This window comes from Eutrigla gurnardus (genome assembly GCF_963514095.1).
Source record: "Eutrigla gurnardus genome assembly, chromosome: 13".
In the NCBI taxonomy this organism is placed as follows: domain Eukaryota; kingdom Metazoa; phylum Chordata; class Actinopteri; order Perciformes; family Triglidae; genus Eutrigla; species Eutrigla gurnardus.
This window is the reverse complement of record NC_139936.1, coordinates 17,768,689-17,791,885: the sequence shown is the minus strand read 5'-3', so window position 1 is coordinate 17,791,885 and position 23,197 is coordinate 17,768,689. Positions and strand designations below refer to the sequence as shown.

Here is a 23,197-nt window from a genome sequence, read left to right as displayed (position 1 = left end):
TTCATGAAAGGCTGCAGCTCATCTTCCTCTTGGCACGTGCTTCTGAGCCCTGGAATAGTTTGTACTTTGGTGAAGCCACACATTTTTAGTGAAGCTGCAGTGGACATAAAACCAATTTGAGGTGAGGCAGTGAGTTACAGTCTTCTTTGACTTGTGTGCCTTTTTGACTTGTGCTCCACCTGAGAGGGGTTTCAGCCTCAGCAGTTAAAACGCCTCTTGAAGACTTCGGGCCTTCATCTCTCATCAACCCCCAACGGAGCAGGAAGCAGCTAGCTGTGCGTGTTAGCACGGAGTGACAGGCTGGCTGAGTGGCTCTGAGGTGAACTGATGCTCGATGATCGTAGAGCGGCATTAACACGCAGATAATTAGCAATGCTGCAGGAGCGTTCAGCCATGTGGAGGAATGCATTCAACCAGGGCAGGATGATTTAATGGCATGGAAGCCAATATTCACCACTTTGTGGGATTCTTTTGTTTTTTTGCATAAAAACAATTTAACGTGACATGAGAAACAGTGATCTGTGTGTGTGTGTGTGTGTGTGTGTAGGGTTAATTATCAAAGATAGAATGACCCTATGGGCCCTAGTTTCGTGGCGCAGCGCAGGGCGGCGCAGGGTGGCGGAGCCGGCGTAATGCAAGTTTCGACCCGCGCAGCCTTGCGCACCGTCAGTTTGGCAGTTTGGTGGATCGCCTGCGCCAAGATGGGTGTGGCGGCGCAGCAGGGGGAGGCGTCACAGATTCAGCTTGGCGTAGCGGAAGTTTCGTGGCAAAAAGCCTCGCCGAGACTGCGCTGAAAGCTCGCCAGCTCCAACCTAGTCTACTCTTGGCGTAAGGCGCAAGGCACAAATAAAGTCCATTCATTCAAGGCGAATCACAGCTGGCGGATCGGAAGTTTGGCTGACGGCGCGCAGTGCGCACACGTCACCGAGACCTCACAGGCAGGTTTCCACAGTTCCAGGCACATTTAAATGCAATAAATAATCACAACAAACACTATTTAATGCAACTAATTGAATCAACACGTGAATTTATATCTATATAGATTGTCCCGTCACATCTGACGTCAGATCAAAGGCGGATGGCACGCGTAACGGAAACTCAGCCTCTCGGACCAAAACATCTCCCTCTCTCTCTCCTGTTTTTTATAATATGGGCATTGTTATTATTATGATACGCGCGCAGAGCGCGTGATGCGCGTGGCGGGAGCGGCGGCGCTGCTTCTGTCATCGGGTTGTTAAGTGACGGAACTTGCACTGAACCTCCCCTAACGCATTAAAGGTGAGGAGAGGAGTTCATTTGATTGGTGAAGATCTGAATCGGCTGTATTAATCCCAGTCCACGCCTCGTCTCCTCCTCGTCTCCCACTCACGCCTTCTTCTCCTCCCTCTTTCCCACTTGCGCTGGTGGGCGAGACGGGAGGTGTGCCTGCGCGAGCCTGCGCGGTGCACGAAACTTGCAAAGTCCAGGCGGACACACCCCGTCGGCGCGGCGCAGGTGCGCTGAGAGCTGACTGCGCCTGGTCTACGAAACTAGGGCCCTATATGTATATATGTTTGAAAACATTGATGATGTATTTTGTGGGCGGAGCCAAACTGGTGTCAGAAAGTGACAGTTCTGTAGCAGCGCTGTCACATGTGAGTGCCAAAATCACAAAGGAATATGGATCATCTGGACGCCTTCTCTGATTATTTTACTGTTTTTCCAACAGAACACAATAATAAGCTAACAATTATCAATTTTGTGAGTTTCCTGAGCCAATCCTCACTGTATGGATCCAAATAAACCAACAAATATATGTTAATTAGGATCATTTTTCATGGTGGACACCCAAATGAAATACATCCATGTGACAACGCGACGTCCAGAGTGAGTGATGTCGTATAAAATATTGAGGAAAAAATACTTATGGTGGGGAGGTGGTTTTTCTCCAGACCAGCGTTGGAAACCGTGTTTCCCAAAGTGTTGCTGTTAAGAGACATGTTCGTGATGCTTTTCTGAAACATTTTGTTACATAAACCCAACTCTGATTATGTATCATAATGTCATCCTGACTGTTGTGCACAGGTGTTGGTAAACCCAGACCGGGTGATGGTAAACCCAGACCGGTCGTTGGTAAACCCAGACCAGGTGTTGGTAAACCCAGACCGGGTGATGGTAAACCCAGACCAGGTGTTGGTAAACCCAGACCGGGTGTTGGTAAACCCAGACCGGGTGTTGGTAAACCCAGACCAGGTGTTGTAAACCCAAACCGGGTGTAGTACCTGGGCTGGTGGCGTGCTCCAGGTGACCCAGGCTCGTCTGCTTGGTGATGCGGTAGATGAGCTCGCCCGGTTCGCTGTCCTGGTCGCTGGCTGACAGCTGCAGCGTGGTCAACTTCTTCACAGAGTTCTCATCAAGCACCAGACCTTTGTTCACCACCACGGATGGAGGGAGTCGGTCTTCTGGAGGAGAGAAGAAGAGGAGAGGAGGAAAATCACGAAGGGAAAGAAGCAATGATTTATTAGTGGAAGCATGTCGGCCTTTTCCCGAGTCGATGAAAACGATTCACCCAAAAGCAAATAAAAACAGAGTTGATTTCTCATCTTGGTAAAAACTGACAACCATGGACCGAAGCAGTGGAGAAGAAAGAAGTTTGAGACTGATTTAGAGAGGAGACAAGATAAGAGGAACATATTAGGAAGTGGAGGAATCACACAACAACAAGTAAAAAAAGATAAAGTCGGGTGACAGCAAATCAGGAAGTGTGAAAGAATGGTTTGGGAGATGTGGACAACCGGATTAGCAGAGATTGAGAGAAGGGCAGGGAAGTGATGAGGAGGCGGCGTGTTGGGAAGAGATATGAACAGAGAGCTCCACTGTTTGTCGCATCCGAGAGAGCACAAGAGGGAAAGGGCGAGGGAATAATGGCGAACAAGATGAAACGTGAGCTGGGAAAGATATGAGATGATCAGGACACCGTTCAACCGTGCGGGACAGACGATCCTTCAGTCTCCAGCGGCTGCATTAAAAGCCTGGATTTTTGACTGCTGGACCGCTGCAACAGTTTGGCCGAGTGCCCAGAAGGAAGGGAAAATAAAAGTTTTTGGTGTGTTTGTAGGCATCACAGGCGACGGAGGACTACCATTGTATGAAGCTTTTCTTTCCTGTGTGTATTTATTTATTCATTTATGCAAATCATCACTGAAATGAAACAATTTCAGCGGCAACAGTGTCTCCACGCTATTAATATGCAGGATGTGTCCACGGTGCAGGACACCAAGGAAAATTGCCTCCTTCTCTTCCGACGAGTGAAGAAACCCGTCGGCCGGTCTGAGCGCTGCAGGTAACAGAGGATGGAGGGAAACCTACCGAGCACGCTGATGAAGAAGGACTGATCGATCAGCTTGTTGCCTTCTGGATCAACCAGGTTAAACTTGAAAGACAGGCTGCCTCCCTTCTCCCCTTTCTCGTGGCTGTACTGCAGCAGGCCTGCAGGACAGAGACAAGCATTTATTGTCTGAATGTCATTAACTGCTGGGGAAAATTAAAGCATTTAGTCATCAATAAGTAAATAAGTTTCATTGAGTAAAAGCATGACAAAGACAGAAATCAAGAAAAAGAGAAAGACCTTTGTTGACATCCTCCTGAGTGAAGCTGTGAACGGGTCCCTTGACAGAAATCTTCTCCACCTGTCCACTCTCGCTGAGCTGGACCTTCCCGACCGGAGGGTCTTTGGTCAGGATGTACCTGAGCTTCAGACTGTCCGAGTCCACGTCGGAACCCTTCAGATTTTGCTCTGTGATCTTAGACGAAGCTCCTGAAAAAAAATCAGTGAAACCAGTGACCACGCTTACATGCACACTCATATTCCAAAATACATGACAATATTCCTGATGTGGTGTGTGTCGTGTAAACATCGCATTCTGTTATTCTGAATGAGCCTCATTATGAACGGAGCATTTTCAGATTAAGACGTGATATGTTGATTATTCAGGTCTCAAATGGTGTTTTTATGTCACTTTGTGAAACTCGGCCTCGTTCCCGTTTACAGCTCTGTGCGTTGAACAGTTTGCAAAGCTGCAGTAGAAATGCATGCTTCAAAGCTTTTTAGCATTATTAAAGACTAGTAGTTATCCTCGTTGCTCGTGCACACAGAATTTCTATGTAATGAGGGATCATGAGCAACTTTTTGGGAGCCATCACCTTCACTCGGTGGGTTAGATAATAACGAGAGACAAATCAAAGACTAAACCTGAATAAATGTGTGGAGGAATTAAACTACTGCAGACTACTTTCTGCATGTAAACGTAGTCGCTGACTTTATGTCTCTGAATGTGTACCGAGGACTTTTCTCCCTCTTGTGAGACCTTGTGTCAACACAAAGAACCACTTCCTCCCCTGCTGTCCCACCTGCCGGGAGCTGCAGGCCTCTGTTGACGGTCATTCGGGGTCCTTCACTCCTCCGGACGTCCATGGTGAACTCCAGGCGGCCCTTTTCCGTGTGGGTGCCGTCGGTGAGGGTGAAACCCATTTCGTCGGTGCCCCCGCTGACGGTTTCGGGTGTGTAGACCAGCAACTGGTCCAGGACGTCCTGGTAGGTGAAGGTGGAGCCCTGCGTGAGGACTCGGCCATTCTCCAGCGGCTGAGAGTAAAACTGCCGTCTGCGTAGTTTGCCTGAGGGAAGAAGAGATTAATGAAGCTCAGATTTTGAAGAGGGTGTTTAGGTGCGCAGGAGCAGAATAAAGCAGCATCTGGTTACTGTGATTATCTCGGTCAAATGGAGGACGTTGACTTTTTCATGCAAGACATGAAAGACTGTAGAAACTAATGAGACTTTTAGATTACACTAAATTACACCGCTTCTGAAATCAAAGCCCAGGTTTAAATGGGATTTGAGCCTAAATCCTGGAGCATAATGAGAGGACACGCACACACACACACACACACACACACACACACACACACACACACACACACACACACACACACACACACACACACACACACACACACACACACACACACACCTTTTACAGACATTTCCTAAATGTATTTCTTACTATTTTAAGTAAGTAGGTTTTTCTTCTATATTTATGAGGTATTGAATCATATAACAGGGTATTAGAGCCATGGAAGTAAACATAAATAAGTAACAGAGCCAGAGGAAGGGGGGTTATATTACGTGAAAAGTTATAGAATTTAAAGTTGGACATTTACAAGAAGAATTCACATATTCAGAAAAACATTATTACCTGAAAATAAAGTGATACATTTACTGAAAAAACCCTCACAAATTTACAAGAAAAAACTTGTATATTCTGTTTTATAAGATCATAGATTTACGAGAAAAAAAGTGAAGGAAACACATGGCTTGATTTTGCAAGGTTGGATCAAACTCATCACACCTCAGTTTCCACCGTGAACATTGAGGTAACCTGAGTGCAAAATATATTTCTTATGTTAGTATTTATTTATGTTCAAAGGAGAATACAGACAGAATATGAAAGAAAATGTTTCTTTCAGGACCTGTCAAACATATCTTTAGTATTTATTCTATTTTCTGTGATTGGATGTCATATGAGCAAAACATCTTTCTTTTTACCATTTTTTTTTAAGCGTATCCAGTGCTTTCATATTGTCATATATATTATTTCAGACCGGTCTCAGGTGGCGAAATAGGCACAAAATACAATCTATTACTTCTGTCTACAGAGACACGACTTGCCATTCTTGCGGTAGTTACTTTGTATTTAGCGCTGCATCTTCTCTGACTGCTCCCTCCCACTGAACAGTTCAATAACAAATTCAAAGTGAACTCCTGGACTTAAATATCGCACCAGTGATTCATTTGTTTGCGCTGACGCGACACAAGTTCGGTAGGTAACTTTTATATCTGTGTGTCAGCAGCATCCTGACGTCTTTATTAGAAATGGTCTCTCTTTGGATTGTGTGTGTGTGTGTGTGTGAGGACGGTGCAGAGGCAGCCTGTTAAAAAGACGAGCTGTCTGGGACTCGTCGCCCCGTACCAAATCACTCCTCTCCTGCTCTCTGTCCCATCAGCCGTACACACTCCTGGTTTTATGGCGGCGGTACACTCGGTTTCACCGGCTGCTTTATGGTGCTTTTACTGGGGATGGCTGTTATGAGGGATGTTGCCAAAGCAGGTGTCTGGGGGGGGAGGTGGGGCGGGGGTGTTGAAGCTTGAAAAAAACAGTAAAACCACATGGACATTTTTGGAGTCGAACAATCCATAAATCTAATTAAATCTTTTAATATTAATGAATTAATGTAATATCTTTGTTATTAAGAATGTAATAACGTTGACATTTGGATATGTTTTATGAGCTGGTTGTCTTCCTCAACATGCAGATAAGTTAAATTAAAATAACTACACTGTACTATCAATTAAAAAAAGATTTCAGAACTAAACTGACAGTGGGAAGGCAGACTTCGCCTCCCTATAGAGGCTTCAGTATTAAACGACCACTGTTTGAGAAGCAGCTAAAAGTTCCTCCTCCAGTAACTTTCATGCACATTGAGCAGAACAGCATCTCTTGCCCTGCTCTAGCATTATTCCTACCCGACAGATCGCTTTTTTATTGGTTTTCGCTTTTTTGATTGAATTTTTCACCCACTTCCCTGATTCTGTTCCTAAAATTGGGCGAGGTGATATATTGCGCTGTAAGAAATATATCTTTAATGTTTGGGAACGTGAGGAGATGTCAGGGAAACGATGCTGATTTGAGTATGTGTCGTTGTGCCGTTGTGTGTGAGGAATGGCTGCAGTCAGCGTGCCGCACGTGTTTGTCTTCTTTTAAGCTGTTTGGATGTTGGAAGTGGGAGTAATGTGTTTACAAGCGTGTGTGTGTGCTTTCATCTCTATCACGTTCAGAAAAATGTACTTTCAAAATGTTGGATATCCCTAAGGATTAGTCTCTGCTGGGCTGTGTGAATGTGTGTGTGTATATATATATATATATATATATGCTAATATATGGACTGCACATCTGTTAGCATAATGTTTACTGTGCTGTTTCTGTATGTATGTAAATAAACATGCGTTTCTGCTTCTGAAGCACCTCAGTAGGTGACATCTACGTTATCTTTTAAAAGCAGCAATTACTGCATCATAATTACTGCTTCTTGGTTGAAAATAAAACACACACACTGTTAATACTGTACTGAAACACTTAAGGAAATCTTTTATGCATTCATCTGTGTGCTGCTGTTGACAATGTTGTTTTGTGAATGTTTTTCTTAGGGGCTGAGACCTTGATCTTAAAGTGATGAAAATGAAAGATGAAATAAAAGACAACATTTGTGTTTGTGTGAATATGGTGTGAACGGAGACTTGCACCACAGCTACAGTGTTTTATGTTGTTATTTTGGCCTTAAAAGAGACCAAAACCGGTACATTTTAACATTAGTGAACGATATTATGCTGATGATATTATCATATTCTATCTAAAGGTGCTCTTTGGGGATGGTTTTAGATACAAATACAGCATTTTCCTTTCACATTTAACAATATCAAGGAAGCTAATTTGAAGTTAATGCATTCATTCTATTTGACTCCAACAAAGATTCATATCATTTCCAAAGTTAATTCTTCTACCTGTCAAAGACGTACAACCTTAGGTGGTAGAACCATCTGTTTTCAACTCTGTCTTCCCATACAACTATACTGCACTCTCAATTATGCTTTCAGGGAAACATGTTTTTTTCTAAACAGTCACAGATTTAAACAGTTCAACCCTTGGAGACATTGTCTGTTCAGTGTCCTGGAATAAATCGCTCTTAAAGAAGGTAGGATTTATTGTAGGGTTGTTTTGTTGGACTGCATTAGTTTTAGCCAGATCTAATAACGTAGCCCGGGCCGGCGCTCACCGTAGGAGGGCTTCACAACGATGGTGAAGAGGATCTCGTTCTCCGGCGTGTCGTGGTCGCGGACGCTGAGAGACGAGTTGGTGATGACGACTCCGGAGTTTTCCTCCACGTGGATGCTGCTGACCGCCACCACAGGGCGTCTGTCCTCGACACTCTGCTGGGAGAGAAAAACAAACAAAAAAAACCCTTTATGAGATTATAACAATCATATAATATAGACTTCAGCAGATCCAGCAAAAGAGATCCACTCTTCTGTTGACGGTAGAGCTGCAAAGATTAGTCCACTAATCAATTAGTTGAAAGCGCTGCATTGCTGTCTTATTGAAAACTATTTTGATAACACAGTAACCAATTTTCTCATGTTTTTATCATATTTAACTGAATATATTCACTATTGTCTGGCATATTATGGACCAAACAATTAGAAAATTATCTGCATATTAATTAAACATTATTATCCATCCATCCATCCATGGTCTACTGCCTATCCTATATTCAGGGTCGGGGCTGGAGCCGATCCCAGCTGTCATTGGGCGAAGGCAGGGTTCACCCTGGACAGGACGCCAGTCTATCACAGGGCCGACATGTAGAGACAAACAACCATTCACTCTCACATTCACACCTACGGGCAATTTAGAGTCACCAATTAACCTATCCCCATCTTGCATGTCTTTGGACTGTGGGAGGAAGCCGGAGAACCCGGAGAGAACCCACGCTTACACGGGGAGAACATGCACACTCCACACAGAAGGAACCCGAACCCCACCTGGGAAACAAACCAGGGACCCTCTCGCTGTGAGGCGACAGTGCTACCCACTACACCACCGTGTAGCCCTAAACAATGTAAAAATTATAACTTTTTGTTGCAGCCCTATATCTTAACCTGGTTTTAAGTTTCTGTATAAAAAAAATCTTATTGATTTTTGACTGAACACACAAAAATGCACTTGTTTTCTCACACACACACACACACACACACACACACACACACACACACACACACACACACACTGACAGCCTCATCAATTCAACTCAATACAGGTGTAAGTGATTGATTTGTAAGGTGCAGCCTGAGGACAGAGTTGTTTATATTTTTTCTGAGATCAAATCACGTGCAGATTCATAGACAGCAGGTTTGGTCCATTTTTAAATGACTGATGCGTGAAGCTGTGAAGTCACAACTAAAGATTTTTCTTTTGCAGAAAGATTTCTCTTCTAACTTGCCTTTTTACTCCAGAGTGCAGACCTCCATCTAATACTTTAACAGTGAAAACGTGATAATAGGATTCCAGAGTATCGGTGAAGGAATGATTCATTGAATACAGGAGAATAATAGTGTGATAATTGGGACTGATGGAGGTGCTGAAGGAAATGTCATTCCTCTTGTTAGAAGCATGAAGGTGGACAGAAAATGACTTTAGAGGCGCGGCGGACATACAATTAAATGTTTGGCCTTGTGATGATAATTTTAAATATAACAAAACAACTATTTGGATATTTACTATATAACAAAATGGGGCTATAAAAGCGTACTTGCTTCAATATTCAAAAAGTTATGGTGCACAGAAACCTACGGATCTTCTTCCTCAAGTCTCAATTTTTTTCTGTCCTCTGTTTATGACTTATCTTTGGCAGGTGAAAACATTTTTCTTATTTTCTCCATGCACTCCAAACACAAGGTGGAAATGAGTATTACAATAGCGAGTACAAAATCAGACAAACAGACAAAAACAACAAAAAAACATTTCCAGAATCTTTTTTCTCCTGTTCTTAAGTCATAAACCAAGGCGAAAGAAAATTATTTATATCAGTTTTTTCTTCTTCAGTTACCTGGATGTCAATTTCGACATTGAAGGCCTCAGTCTGGCTTTGTCCGTCGCTGATGTAGAAACTGAAGATGTCCTGTTTGTCCTGGACTTGTTGCTGGCTGCTCTGGACGTAGAAGATGTGGTTGGAGGTCAGGTCCTCCACGGAGAACGGCACGTCGGGGGTGACGACCAACGAGTCCCCAGCTGAGCCTCCTGGTAGACGAGACATTACAGAGACAGTTATTTAGTCCATTAAATATCTGGCTTTTTTCCCCTTTGAAAAGCCACTCACTATGTGTCACAGCGTCTTTTTTATGTGCATCTCCAGCTGTGGCTTCACATTACAGTAGCAGCATTTACCGTACTGTACCACCAAACCCACCGGTTACTGGGCCATCACTTATATCACCTGACAGCTGGAATGACGGCCAACTGTGTCGCGTTTTCCCTAAACTGCCGTTTTATTTCCCCTTAGTCAAAATTGTCAGGCAGTTTGGATGCAGGATTGATGCACTGGGACACTTTAACAGTTCCCTTCAGTTCTGGCACTTCGTGTCACCGAAGGAGAGTCGCAGTGAACGTGGAAAATCAACCTTGAGATCTCTGAAGTTTCAGACAAAGTGCGGGCGTCTTCCTTCACACAGGATGGATGACTCCTGAGTCCAGGCGCCGCGGGAAACAGCTGATGTGTGTATATTTGTGTGTGTTTCAGGTGCAACAGTAAATCACATCTCCATCATCTGTTGCTGTTATAAGGTCGGGGGAAGGGAGTCGCTTATCTGACCGCTTCTATCGCTAGCTCCAGAGTATCATTACAACCACAGTACAGAGATTTTCTTTCTCTGTGGACTTGAAATAAAGCCGTTAGCATCACTAAAGCTGGTGAATCAGTGTTATTGACTTATTATCTGGTGATATCTGTGCTTTCCTACGCCGTGAGTGTGTGGATGAAACATTAAATTCTTCAGTTTTATTCATTAAGGGGATGCCTAGTTAGCTGGATCCAGATCAGTCCAACAGCAAAACTAAATTGCAATAGCCGGGTTTCAACCAGTATATAAATATACATTACATATATACATTATACACGATATGTAGATTTAAAATATTTTGTAATCAAATGTCAAGATTTGGACCTAAATCAATCAACAACACTACTTAACACCCAGATATGTTGGTTTCCAGCACAAAAAAAAAGGTTTGGTGCTTTAGTTACTCTTTAATTAACGGCTGATTAAAAGGAATAACTTACTGAAAACTTTTATATTGAATATATTGAAGACCTCTGGATATTGTAAAAATCCTATTTTTTAATTTTGGCTGTCAGCAGACTAGAAAAAGTAAATAAAACATAAACACGATCATGTCTCTGTGAATAAATGTACCAGCTACGTGACTACTTATGCAAACTTATTTAATTATTATGCTGAACTAGATAAATGAATAAATAAATTAGTGATTTATTAAAAACTTTCAAGCTCCACCAGCTGCTCCTGAGGCTATTCTCTTACTTCACTATTCTGAAGTTGTATATGGAACAAACAATATACTGAGAAATGTTGCTGAGGAAAGGCCAGAGGTTCATTACAGAGATTAATCCTTTGGCAAGCATCAATTCAAATTGGCAAATTGCATGACAATCTGCCAATCAATGATGAGATGGGTGTAAATATGGCCATGGTAAATTCGATTTTTTGGCTGAGAAAGTGTAACAAAGTGTTCAAAATGGAAAAGGTTCATCCTGCGTAATATGCGCTAACATGCTCACCAAACCTCATGGCGACCATTAAATCGTATTTCTTGCAGTGCAGCCAGAGGAAAGGTCAGGGGTTTTTTACTCATAAAAAGTTTATGTGTGTGCCGTTTTTCCTCATCCAGGAAAGTGTCTGTAGGGACGGAGGGTGATGTATGTCGTACAGCTTGTAAAGCACCCTGAGATAAATATAAATACATTTACTTTCACTTGAATGTCAACAGAAAATGTGAAACTCTGGACGGATGTAAGTGGCATAATGCTGGACAAACTAACATCAGCAATCTCAGTCTATTATTATATTATGTAAATATGCATTATGTAGATGCCTGCTTAAATGCTTCCGCACCATCCATTATAATGAAAATGCATAATATCAGAGAATGCTTACCGGTATGTGTGCATGTTGCTGTGCTAACCATGCAAATATTGCTAATGTTTTCCTAGAATCTGCATATAAATACAGAACACACAATGAGATGTGTGCTCCATTCTGCACTTTGTCGTGTAAATTATGCACGCATGCACATGCAGAACATCAACATGTGGGTGAACGCTTTTTGTGTTTTTGTGCATCTGCTAGTCAACACACAACCTGTGTGTGGTCGATTTTTTGTTGTTGAGGCAAACAGGCGATGCTTTGACACCAGCTGGGCTCCCCTGTGTCCCGATGACAGCAGAGATCCAGTCACCTCACACCGCCGGCCGTCTCTGCAGAATACCAACGAGCGTCCCTCTGCTCCCGCAACCGTCAAGGACACGGAGAGGGAAGACTGCAGCCAGCTGCTCGTCTACTGCAGCAGACTTTATAAATATCCCACTCTGTGACTTCATCCGTCATTACATCTGCACAAACCCCATTTCTTGCACGTGGCCTAATTTGTAGAACTTATTGCTTCACATCTGTTATTAAAAAAATAAAATAAAAAGTGCTGCTCCACATATCAACTCACTATGGTCATCATCTCGTCTGCTCGACTTTAAATGTATTGATCTTGGCCCCTGTGGACAAAAGCGGTAGTGAGTGAGCTACGTATGCAAATGTTATTATGCTCAACTGTATTACTTTACTACAAGAATTGTCGGTTCTTTTGTCTTTTCTGTGCTCCAAGTGATTTATTTGTCTTCCTTTCTGCTCTCACGATGAGACAATTTCCCAGGAGGTTGGTTTAGTTTCTTTCTCAACTCCTCTCACCTTCTCAGTTCTTCTGAGGAACGGAAGAAGAAAGAGCGGGGGAGGTTGGGGATCTACATAGTCAAACTGGGGACTAGAACAACAGCTCCATCTGTAGCCGGCTATCTGGCGGAGCTAATCCACACCGTGATCAAACTGTGACAGATGGCAGCAGCGCCACGGGAAATCCAACCGGTCCTCATACAGTGCGTATGAGTGTGCATCAACAGCAATGATTGGAGGTGATGCAGGTGCGACTGTGTAAACGCAGCCAGGAGGAGCACGCCGTCATCCATGCTCATACGATATAGATACGATCTGTCCATTCATGTTTGGATTTGTAACTTCACCTGAGCCTCACAGAGACAGGACGAGGCCGTGTCCGTCTCCCAGTGCTACTAAAACACACACACACACACACACACACACACACACACACACACACACACACACACACACACACACACACACATCCACCGGGAAGGTCTCACCTCTGTTGGTGTTTTCGATGAAGCCGAACTTTGGAGGACTGACGAGCCAAACCAGCAGGTCCTTCCTGGGCGTGTCCAGGTCCGACACGATGATGTGTTCGGTGGAAAGCCGCACTCGGCCGCCTTCCTGGACCTGAACAACAAACAACACAGTCTCACAACAGTTTGTGAAATAGTCACAAAATTGTAATCTATTGATTTGTGTACATTACGAAATGAAAATTACGTTTTCTTGGTTAAGTTTAGGAAAAACATGGTGTCACACTTAAAATAACTTTCACGTTTTACGTTAAGCCAACAAAACCAAGGTTAGTTTAAGGACAACTGTCACCAATGCATCATTTCACAATAACACCTGGGACATGTGGTGCTACAAGTCCTGTGCTGTTGTCGTCTACTTCTTCCCATGATTGTGTGGTTTGTGAATATAGTTGGAAATGCCATCACAACGACCCAGAGCCCAATGTCACAGTCAGAACCTCAACATTATTTCAAATATATTCTAAATATTAAGTAAATAAAAGGAAAATCCTCACATTTGTAAAACTGGAACCAGGAAATGTTTGTATATTAAAAAGAAGCCACGTATCTCAATAGTAGCCAATTCATTTTCTGTAATCAGCTAATCGTTTCAGCTGTTCTTTAAACTGTTGGGCAGTTTAATTGATTTAATTATCTTTTAAGCTCTTCATATGTTTTGTGGGCAATTATCTTTATTTGTAAACTAATAAAGGCAGATAAATGTAGTGGTGTAGTAGCAGGAAGTGGCTACATTACCACCAACAGATTTGGTTCCAGGCTGAGAGACAACATGTGACAGTGTTTGCTTCGTTTGTCTCATTGATGACTTGATATGAGAAGGCAGGCTAACGGAGGGGAAGGAACAGTGTTTGTGTGTTTGTACCAGACAAATTATAATCTTTTACATATTATGATCATTTAATTGTGAGGGTTTCTCTCTGTTTTGTGTGCACATGTGTGTGTGTGTGTGTGTGACTACCTTGATGCCGCTGCGGACCGTGACCACCGGCGGCTGTCTGGGCGTGGAGGTGATGGTGATGGTGCACATCTGGTTGTCAAGACGATTGTTGTCTCCGTCGTAAACAACAAAGTGGAAGATGTCGGTGACCGGCTGGCTGCCCGTCTCTAAGGAGGTGATGTACCTGCCGATGGAGATGCTGGTTGGATCTGAATTGCTTCACTGATTGCGTGTTGTTTAATAACTAATTTCTTTGATGCAATAATTATCTTTTAATGAATACATAAACATCTGTTTATGTGTGTAATCCTGGACTGATAAGAGGACTTCACATTCGCCCACCCGCAACGATGCTGCGGTTAATCTCTGCGAAGCACTAATAAAATTCAAACCCATACCGGTGTACTCTTCTCTAATCCCATTTAATTCTCATAAAACAATTCCCGGCTCCTGGTTGTATGAGCCGCCACTGCAGAGACAAAACTAATACTGGCGATTTGCAGATTGCCCCCGGAGGATCATCCGGCGCTAAAGCTAATCAGGGCCTGCATTATGGAAATGAAGCAGTTAGAATGTGAATATTTATATTTCATCTCAGTGCCTCTCATGTGGAGCCTCAGCACCTCGTGCAGGTAATATCGGAGCGATGCTAATTGACGTTGCTTATGCCGACGGGCTGAGTCACTGCGCGTAATGGCGCAAAGGATACTAAATTATTTGCTGCTAATTCATTTGTTTTGTTACTGTGGTTTGTTAGCGGTAATGTTTGCACAGCGCTCGTCTCATGAGGAGAAACATTAGATTGGAGGAAAACAAAAATGTCTCAGGAAGCGATGAGTGCTTCCTTCTCCGCTGTGATGCACCGACTCGACTGCAACCGGAGAAATCACGGCTACGAACCCTCAGAGTACGTTCCTTTTCGGAGTGGAATCAACAGCAGACATTTCTTTTAAAACAGCCTCTTTATTAAAGGCTAAAAATCCCATCAGTACTAAGTGAACCAAAAGCAAATCATTCAAACATGAATCTAAGTGGGTTTCGTGTTTTCCTTCTTTCTGAAGGATTTTTGAATCTCATAAAACACACTGGATAAACTGTACATGACTGCAGGTCAAGGTGGAGACAAAGTCCTCTGATCCGTATTCATAGTCTCTACAAGGTTTCCATCGTGAGGAAGCTGTTAACAAAACTCTTTGAGCAGTTGCTTTTAATTGAAGAACTAAAAAAGGTGCTAATTCACTCTCTTCTCTCTCACGAACCATTATCGCTTATACAACGACTGCTTCTGGGTTTTTGAAAGTTATTTGTGGTTAATAGCTGCAGGTTTTATGCTGATATTCTGTCTTTATAAGCCTCTGAAGTAGAATTTAAACCATCATGGGAAACTAAAACACTGCGCTGAAACCAAGGATTTTCTTCCAGGCGCTTCTTCGTCACAAGGTTTAGAGCCTCTTGCCTTTGACGATAAGTGAAATACTTCTGAATCATATGATCTCTCTGGTAACAGCGATGAAAAGGAGAAGAAATACACGCCCAGTTGTGATTGTAAGCTACAAAGAAAAGTCTGACACATCCGTCTAACCCTGATGGAAATCATAAATATATACCATAAAAGAAATCATCAAAAATGTGTGACTTCATATTTGGTTTTGATTTGAAGCACTTCCCGGTTTGCATGAACTTTCTTAATTATCTACAGTGTCTTAAACCTCCACATGTTACAACCAGCACAGTCTCTCAGCTGTGAAATGGTCATGAGATTGAAATCTATTGATTTTAAACGATCAGAAAGTCACGTGGATGTGTCTAATTCCTGTGTTCACCACAACCCTGCCGTGAGACCGGCTGACAGCCTGTCGTCCTACCTGATCCTGTGCTTGCTGATGTCCTCCATGGTGAAGGAGGAGTACTCCCTCAGCTCCTGGTGCTCCTGCTGGGACTCGCTCTTGGTCAGGATGCCGTACATCGGCACCGACACCAGCTGCATCTGAATCTGGTCGTCTGGGGACGCGTCGTCCTGTGAGAGACGAAACACGGTCACAACTAACGTCATCATATCCTTCAATGTTTACATGTTTGCTCAGCTTGCATTGAGGAGATGAAGATGTGCAATAAAATAACTGTAAAAAATATATTTTTTGGCATATTTTATTTTAGATCTAGATATTTACACAATGTAAAGTACATGTGTGATCTTAGTTTCACTTGATTTCAAGAATGAAATCATCATAATGAGAAGAAACTCCGTCTGACTCACAGTGTAAGCCAGATGCGAGCGCCCGATCACGGTGCTGCTTTTCTCGCCGACTTCCAGCGACAGCGTGGCAGCCGGGTCCCGTTGGGGCCCATTGCCCTCGGCGTCTAGCACCACCACCTGCACCACTATGGTCGCCATGGAGATGCCGTCGCTCACGGAGAAGGTGATGGCGTCTTCCTGGGTGGAGAGGCCGGTGTGTCGGTAGAGCAGCACGTTGCGGGTGATGTCGCTGAACGTGAAGACGTCGCCTGACGGGACGGAAAAAAGTGTGAACGGAGGGGTGTGTGTTTGTTTTTTGTGTGTTTCAATGCAACCACAGGGTTCTGTGCTTAGTCAGCAGTTGTGACATATTTCTGTCATCTCACCGCTGGTCATGCTGGTGTGTGCGTTGCCGTCGGTTTTGACCAGCTCTCCGTGGACGGGAGCCTCCACCAGCTCAAACTCCAGCTCATCTGGAGCTGTGTCGGCGTCGCTGACCGCCAGCTGCTGACCGCCTGCACACGTACGCAAACATACAGGAAGCAGCGGTAAGAGGGATGAAGCAGGGGAAGGAGAAAATTAACTGTCTGTAAAAGAGCTGTAAACAAACACACACACACACACTCACACACACACAGCTAGTGTTGCTCAACCGTGTCGTACTTCGGAGCTCATTATCTCAAACAGACCACTTCATCACTTACTGGACCTCCTCACCACAGGCCTCTTCTTTGTGTGTGTGTGTGTGTGTGTGTGTGTTCTTCTCTAACCTATGGAGGCCTGTCCTCCCAGGGTGACCTCCAGCAGCGGGTCCAGAACCTGAAACACCGGCGGCTGCTGATGGTTCGACAGCAGCAGGACGGCAAAGTCCAACTCCGGAGTGGTGTATTCACCGTCCGACACTGTGACGCACAGAAAACACACACAATGAGAAAGATACACACACACACAATAAAAAAAGAGGTAAATAATTAGAAAGCAAAAGCATTTCTAAGGCAAACAAAGACACACACACACACACACACCTCTGATGATTATTATCTCTTCTTTATTGAGGAATAATTTGCGAGGATGAAATCAGGGGGAAATAACTAGTCAGCCTCCTCGTGACGAATCACTAAACTCAAGATTATTAATAAGAGAAAGAAAAGGAACAAAAACACTGGAGCTGTTAATTAAAATCTCAGAGAATCAATTAAGCAAACCACTGAAACAATGTCTCAGGGTTGTAGTTGGAAACTCATTACACTCTTATAAATGTTTTCATCTGTATTGGCTCCATTTTTCACTTCTTCAGCTGAAGGTAGACCAAGAGTGTACAACAAGCCAATCATCACAAAACACAATGTGATTGATTAGGAATGACACAGCAAAGAAGTGTCTTCCCATTCAAGGTTTCCACCTTGAATATTTCAGGAATTTTGCAACCTTAGTTTCAACATTAGTTTTTGATTTGATCCGTCAATTATCATTTCAAAGAATCAGTTAAATCGTTCCACAAAACATAAGTAACTTTTGAATCACAATCACACAAAAAAAAAGTCTAAAACAAAAACATATTCAATCTCAATTTGAAAACAGGGAAGCAGCAAAGAATTGCATTAATGAAACTGAATTGGAGAATGTTTGGCAATTTCTGCTTGAGAAATGACTTGAAATGTTGCTTGATTAACTAATCAATTGACAAAAGATCTCAGTACAAGATCTCAGTGGCTCAAAAGGACTTGGGTGAAACACGTTTATCTTCAATGTTATCTTAATTGATTTGTATGTAATTGACTCTTGAAACTTTTGTTGCACTTTCTACAACAACAGATTTCAACAAAAGCTGCCAATAAAAGTGATCTTTTATTTAGTTTCCCTTTAAAAGTAGAGAATCAGGATGGTGTGTGTGTGTGTGTGTGTGTAGCTCAAGGCCTACTATAAAGTGAAAAGCACTTTGGTGTTGTCTTCTAAAGCCCGTAAACACTCATTTCCCAAGAAATGAGAGGAGAAAAGCGAGAGTGAAAAAAGAAACCCAAGTGGGAGGAAAGAGAAAGGACATTATTGTAACAGGATTAAAATGAAAAGGATGGAAGGAGAGATCAGGGGAGGACACCAAATGAGACAAAGATGAAATCAAAAGTTTCAGAAGTGTAGAAGATGGGAAAGGAGAGAAGAGGAGCGAGTAGAGAGGAGGGGAGATGAAAAAAACAACAGACATAAAAGTACAAGGGAGAGGAGATTGAGGTGAGACAAAGATTATAGTCAGAGATATCTGAGGTGGAGGGGAGTAGTCTGGAGGATGCCGAGGATTTAGCGTGATAAAGGTGTGAGGAGGTGTAGGATGTGGGTAAGAGGAGAGAGGATGCTATTTGCCTCCTCCGCCTCCCTAAACTGACGACGCTGAAGTATTTACCTGTGAAATAGATGCTCAGAGACTCCGGCAGACCTGTTGGGAATTAAAAAAAAACAAGAACTTTTAGAGCTGGGAGGTAATAAAAGAGAAAGACCGTGGCTTCAGGCAGAGCTGACAGGCCATTGCAGTGAGCATAAAAACTGAACGGATGATGCTATAATGCATAAAAGTCAGGAGGCGATGCAAAGCTTTCCACCTACCCAGATTAAGAGAAACTAGAGTCATCTTTGATCTCGGATTATGGGTTATCTTTGGAACGTGTGTCGCTTAAAAACCAAAATGGCTCACCCATTCAGCCCGACATATACATGTATGATATATAGTTATATATAGTTTATATATGGTATGACTTGAGAGGCAATGAAACAAACGACAACTGAAACACACAGCAGAGAGCATCTAGCTGGTAAACACCTTTCAGCAGGGTTTCAAGTGATGAATACTTCTCCGGATATAGAGCCAAGATTCAAGCAGCACTCGAGTAATCACTTGAGTCATTTTCTCAGATTTGATGTATCCTGATATAGAGGACATTGCACATCTATTTCCGCTGACTGAGCAGTGCTCTCTGTGACTAGATTGACTCTGACATGTGAATTCAAAAGGATGGGCCTTTTAAACAAATCCCCAAATTGAGTGACGGCAGGCGGCAGGTTCAGTAAATGAGCTGAAAGTAAGTTTAATGTGGTGGATGTTGAAAACTGATCCTGTGATATGAAGCTGGCGTTGCTTAAATAGTATTCATTATCAGAGGCGATTTAATAAAACTACTTTTAAACTTTTGATATTGCCTCTAAGTTAATACTTAAGTTTTGACAAACTGTTGTTGGGTGCAGCATTTTAATTTTCAATCCTTACACAGAAGTTGCCAACTTTCAGTCAAAATCAATCAATTAGAGAGCTGGATAGTTCACCCATTGGTGAATATTGGGTCAATGTATGTGAGTATGCATGCTTGTTTTAAATATGCTTGTAAATAGGGTTGTCCCGATCACGTTTTTTTGCTCCGATCCGATCCCGATCGTTTGAGTTTGAGTATCTGCCGATCCCGATATTTCCCGATCCGACAATTCCGATCATTCCCGATAATTTTTCCTGATCATATACATTTTGGCAATGCATTAAGAAAAAAAATCTGCATTTTTGGGGGCCGATACCGATCACCAATCACAGAATGGATGGGAGAATAATAATAATAATAGAGCCGTTTTATGACTGAACATACTGTCGATGACTGTGTAGGACACAGCAGGATTCTGGGTCGGGCTTGGGCTTCAGACTCGCGGTGTGAGCGGACCGGAGCGGAACCGGACCGGTACTTCGCTCCGCTCTCTGCAAAATCCGCTGCCCGCTCGTGGCCACTTGCTCGTTCAGCTACGCTCGTTTTGACTACAAACATGTGCGCACACCGGAGCGGAACGGGACGGGAACCGGAGCGTACTTTAATAATAAAAATGCCGCTGTGCTTCCACTGCCAGCTCGCTCAGCTCCACTCGGGTGGCTGTAATTAAGCTGACGAACGGCTGACGTTCTCGCATGTGATGTTGATACTTCACCTGCGCGGCTCGCGAAGTTGCGCACGTTGTATTTTGGAACAATCCCAGCGAACAGCGGTCTGATCAACAGACACGGGACGAGCCGACTGTGTGCACGAGGGTGGCTGATAAAAGCCCACCACACGTCACTAGCGTTGTTTACACTGGAACTTGGACAGGCCACCGGCCACGAAATTCCCACCCTGCGTCAGGCGCAGAAAAACAGTCTCGGGTAATAAAAATATATAAATATGCGATCGGCTTTTCTGATCGGCACTTTGACCGATCGCCGATCAACCTGTTTGAGGCCATATCGGCCGATAACGATCGGCGGCCGATCGATCGGAGCATCCCTACTTGTAAATAATAAATAAAAAATCGGACTATCCTGAAATGCAATGCCTCGTTTATTTACTCGGGATTTATTTCACATCCATATTTATTTATCAATGTATTTACATACCTATATATGGAGTTATATTGAGTCATGTGTACATTTATACTCAGTTAGGACTTGGTTTGTGTTTTTCGGTGTGTGTGTGTGTGTGTGTGTGTGTGTGTGTGTGTCTCACCAATGAAGGAGTACTGGTAGAGCTCCTGGAGGTGAGACGGGGCCGGTGGCGGTCTGTAGATAAGCTTTCCATTGTTGACGTCGGCCTGAGTGAAATGTTTGACGGGTGCGTGCGGTTGGTCCCGATGCTCGATGGCACCTGAACACCACACATTCAAACAGCAGGGGGGAGGAATAGAGTATTATTGTCAGATTCACACTTTTGTCTCAGAGGAAAAGTTGTTCAGAGGGGCTCAAAGATTCTCAATCGCTTCATCAAAGGGTTTTTTGGATGCAACACTAAAGACCATTTAACTTTAAGAGCAAATATCTCAAATCTTGTTTCAGTAAATGAAACGTTCACGACAAAATGCTGTTTAATCTGACTCTGTCCTCCTCCTCATTGACTCTCTTCAGGAGGATTTCTGCACAGATTTATCAGTCCATTAGATGATGAATGTGTTGCAAATCGTTTTCTCACTTTCATTAGACGGAGCGCTGAAAACGCCCGTCAGACAGTCCGACGCCGTTAAGTTAACGGCTCCGGTTTCTGAACGCCGTTACATTCAGAATGAAGGATATAGACGCTCATTCCTGTAAAGGTCCAGATGTAATGATATAACTCTTGGCTCTTATTGTCAGCTGGGAAAAGCTAAACCCTTAAGCAAGGCAGACTTCTCCATTAGTTATAAAAGAATTTGAAATCTTCTTTCTCTCACACGTTTCACACTTTCATAGCAGGCGGCTGCTTAGAAATACATGAGCAGCTCCAGTACAGGAAACCATGGCTCCCAGTGCCTTGCTCATGGCCGCTGGGTCCGATGCTGCATCACATTTCCAATCATGCGAGGAGAGAGGAAATGAGGAAATATGTCTTTGGAGGAACAACACGTCTGTTCCACTGAAGCATCACATGAAGCACCGTCTGGTTCTGATCAGCTGTCAGTTGGCTTTAATGACCTCAGGCGAGACCTTTTGGAGTTTCATGTACGTGTGTGTGTGTGTGTGTGTGTGTGTGTGTGTGTGTACTAATACTAATGAAGGCACACATTATCAGTTTGTCTCCGCAGCCTGTTACCTGGTTGATAAATATCTGCACATGAATAACAGCTTCCTGTATTTCTATATTACTTATTCATGGTTTGAGTCTGTGTTTATTGACATTCTAATTGTTTAATTAATCATTTATTAATCCAGAATATGATTATAGTGTTTTTTTACACATGAAATTATTTATTAGGCTAAATGTTTTGGGGGGGAAATATTAATTATGTAACTGACGCTAATGACGCTAAATTATGTAAAACATGTTTTTCTCGCTGACAAGACAGACTCTCTCCGACTTTAATTAAATCTATAACAAGGTTGACATTACATTTATTTGTGGTCCTTTTTATGGTTCAGATCTATAATTAACACAGATGTTTAACTAGACGGTGAATCAGAAAACAAATGAAATATAATACTTGGCAGGGATACAATTGAGTTTAATCTCTTATCTGTCTTCACTCTGGTAGCGACTTATCCAATCAGTAATGATATCCAGCGAGGGGGCGTGTCCTCGTTCATGCCTCCTCAGAGATCAGAACTGCTTCCGGTTCAAGCGAGAAATATCAAATAAGAGATGTGTGATGTACCCTTAAAGTGATGGTTCGGAGTGAAATGCACCCGAGGTCATTTCCACCATGACATCCAGCCAAATACCCCCTCGGAAGCATTTTTAGCGATGGTCAGCATTGGTCAAGATAGGGCTATCAGCCGAATGGCTTAGTACTAGCGCTATGGTACAGAGGGTATATCTCGTAAATTACCCCAGTAATAATGCATGGAATGTAACCAAACTTCTGCAGTTGTACACATAGGGTCTGTACTCACAAAACGAGGCATTTGAAAGTTTGTAAGTACACCAGGAGTTTATTTAAATGAACACTTGCCCGATAGCTTCTATCCTCGGCTGCTAACGCTAACTAACGCTACCGCAGCGTAGACGCCACTTCCGTGTTTACCCAGCTGATGCCGTGACGCGAGTTTCACGCGAGAGTATGAAAAAGTTTCACTAAATGTTTATAAATGCTTGTATTATCAGGTCAACACTTGTGGCGTCTACGCTGCGGTAGCGTTAGCAGCCGAGGATAGAAGCTATCAGCGGCTATCTTGACCGATGCTGACCATCGCTAAAAATACTTCCGAGGGGGTGTTTGGCTGGATGTCATGGTGGAAATTACCTCGGGTGCATTTTACTCCGAACCATCACTTTAAGTATGTAGAGTAGATACAGTTGTAGAGTGCAAGAGAGTTTGGAAATGTGCCATCTCATCTGCAAGCCAAATAACCTGATTCACAGTTGAGCAGTACTTTATAGTAGTTTGATTGATTTGTTTCCTCCACTTTCAGAATAGAAGGCGTT

The 23,197-nt window shown here is 43.1% G+C and overlaps 1 protein-coding gene across 2 annotated transcripts in view; it reads right to left on the bottom strand.

Moving 5' to 3' along the window:
* The window catches only part of fras1 (Fraser extracellular matrix complex subunit 1), a 198,297-nt gene that overhangs the window by 20,693 nt on the left and 154,407 nt on the right, over positions 1-23,197 (bottom strand). Inside the window, exons 33-46 of one of the 2 annotated variants that reach the window (XM_084025869.1) lie at positions 20,813-20,950; positions 18,706-18,738; positions 17,078-17,209; positions 16,694-16,822; positions 16,329-16,576; positions 15,937-16,088; positions 14,093-14,255; positions 13,093-13,225; positions 9,697-9,887; positions 7,867-8,023; positions 4,390-4,653; positions 3,608-3,796; positions 3,349-3,468; positions 2,262-2,441 (exon numbers count right to left, since the gene is read on the bottom strand). In XM_084025869.1, the coding sequence (XP_083881995.1) occupies positions 2,262-2,441; positions 3,349-3,468; positions 3,608-3,796; positions 4,390-4,653; positions 7,867-8,023; positions 9,697-9,887; positions 13,093-13,225; positions 14,093-14,255; positions 15,937-16,088; positions 16,329-16,576; positions 16,694-16,822; positions 17,078-17,209; positions 18,706-18,738; positions 20,813-20,950 (2,229 nt within the window). The remainder of the gene's footprint in view (positions 1-2,261; positions 2,442-3,348; positions 3,469-3,607; positions 3,797-4,389; positions 4,654-7,866; positions 8,024-9,696; positions 9,888-13,092; positions 13,226-14,092; positions 14,256-15,936; positions 16,089-16,328; positions 16,577-16,693; positions 16,823-17,077; positions 17,210-18,705; positions 18,739-20,812; positions 20,951-23,197) is intronic. The other variant, XM_084025870.1, reaches the window with a different exon arrangement.